General features: G+C 34.6%; 1 protein-coding gene across 1 annotated transcript in view; it reads left to right on the top strand.

Moving 5' to 3' along the window:
- Window positions 1-1,298: 1,298 nt before the first annotated feature.
- Window positions 1,299-1,787, top strand: part of SARC_02019 (hypothetical protein) — a gene marked incomplete at both ends in the record, with an annotated part of 725 nt that continues 236 nt past the window's right edge. The window contains one exon of the mRNA XM_014304221.1: window positions 1,299-1,380. Within this exon, the coding sequence (XP_014159696.1) occupies window positions 1,299-1,380 (82 nt within the window). The remainder of the gene's footprint in view (window positions 1,381-1,787) is intronic.

Here is a 1,787-nt window from a genome sequence, read left to right on the forward strand (position 1 = left end):
CGTGACACATTTTAATGGTATGGTTATGTATAGATAACACACTATGGTTTTACATGACTCATGTTAATGATTGGTTTTATACGAATATCAAACTTTGTTGTTATTGTTTTATATGGCACATTTTAATGGTTTAGTTTTAGAAAACACAATATGGTGTTTTAGTTTCACTGACACATTTTAATGGTATGATTTTATATAGGTACCATACTACGGTGTTATTGTTTTATATTACACATCTCAATGGTATTTCTATATATACGTAACACATTACGATGTCGTTGTTTCATATGACACATTTTTAATGGTATGGTTTTATATATATTACATACTATGGTGTTCTTGTTTCGTATGGCATATTGTAATGGGAAGGTTATATATAGATAACACAACAGTGAAGTTGTTTCATATGGCATATTTCAATGGTATGGTTTTATATAGATAATACTCTATGGTGTTTTTGTTTCATATGACATATTCAAATGGTAACCGAACTCAGCGCGTTTGCGAATATTCTGCGGTCGTATCGTGTGTCCAATACAATTAATCGAATTATGTTTGAAACCCCCCCCCCCCAAAAAAAAACTCTAAATCTGAAACAAGAAAATCTCTAAAACACCGAAACCCAAAAAGTCTAAAACCTTGAAAGCCCAAAAGTATAGGCCTCCTACCAAGTTCATCTGCGTGAGTGCATGACACAGATACGCACATTCAATTCTCATGAGACAATCACTCAATGGGACATCCCCCACAACTCAATATAAAAACCAATCGATTAAACAACACGCTAAACGCAGCTCAATTAGATGTCGTGCTAAACGAAGCGCAATTTAATGATGCACTAAATGTAGCTCAATTAAATGACACGCTAAACGTAGCTCAATTAAATGACACGCTAAACGTAGCTCAATTAAATGACACGCTAAACGAAGCGCAATTGAATAACACGCTAAACGTAGCTCAATTAAATAACACGCTAAACGTAGCTCAATTAAATGACACGCTAAACGTAGCTCAATTGAATAACACGCTAAACGTAGCTCAATTAAATATCACGCTAAACGTAGCTCAATCAAATCACACGCTAAACGATGCTCAATTAAATAACACGCTAATCATAGCTCAATCAAATGACACGCTAAACGAAGCGCAATTAAATAAAACGCTAATCGTAGCTCAATTAAATGACACGCTAAACGTAGCTCAATCAAATGACACGCTAAACGTAGCTCGATTAAATGACACGCTAAATATAGCTCGATTAAATGGCACGCTAGGGTTTTAGCTAAACCCTAAATGTCATGCTCATCACATTCACTTCTCTACTCCCAGTGCCCACAATCCGTCAGGTCACTATCCCCGGAAAAGTGTTCTTGGTTTTAGGTGAGTCTATAAACCGATGGCTTACAGCTGTGTCTATAGCTATAAACGTTTCATTGGTTTACTGCTCACTGCTATGTGTCTATAGCTAAACATTTTCGATTGCTTGAGACCTTTTAACGCTTACAACCATGTGTGTCATGGTCTTTCTTTTGTTGTAGGCTGTTCCAGGGGGTTGTCTTATTGTATTATTGATTAGTTGTATGGTATTGTTAATTGGTCTGTATTGTATTGTTGATTAAATTGTATTATATTGTTGATTAAATTGTATAATATTGTCGATTAGTTTGTATTGTATTGTTGATTAGTTTGTATCGTATTTTTGATTAGTGTGTATTGTATTGTTGATAAGTTTGTATTGTATTGTTGATTTAGGGGTACCCTACTATATTACACACTACATATGTATA

Source organism: Sphaeroforma arctica (genome assembly GCF_001186125.1).
Source record: "Sphaeroforma arctica JP610 unplaced genomic scaffold supercont1.87, whole genome shotgun sequence".
Taxonomy (NCBI): Eukaryota; class Ichthyosporea; order Ichthyophonida; genus Sphaeroforma; species Sphaeroforma arctica.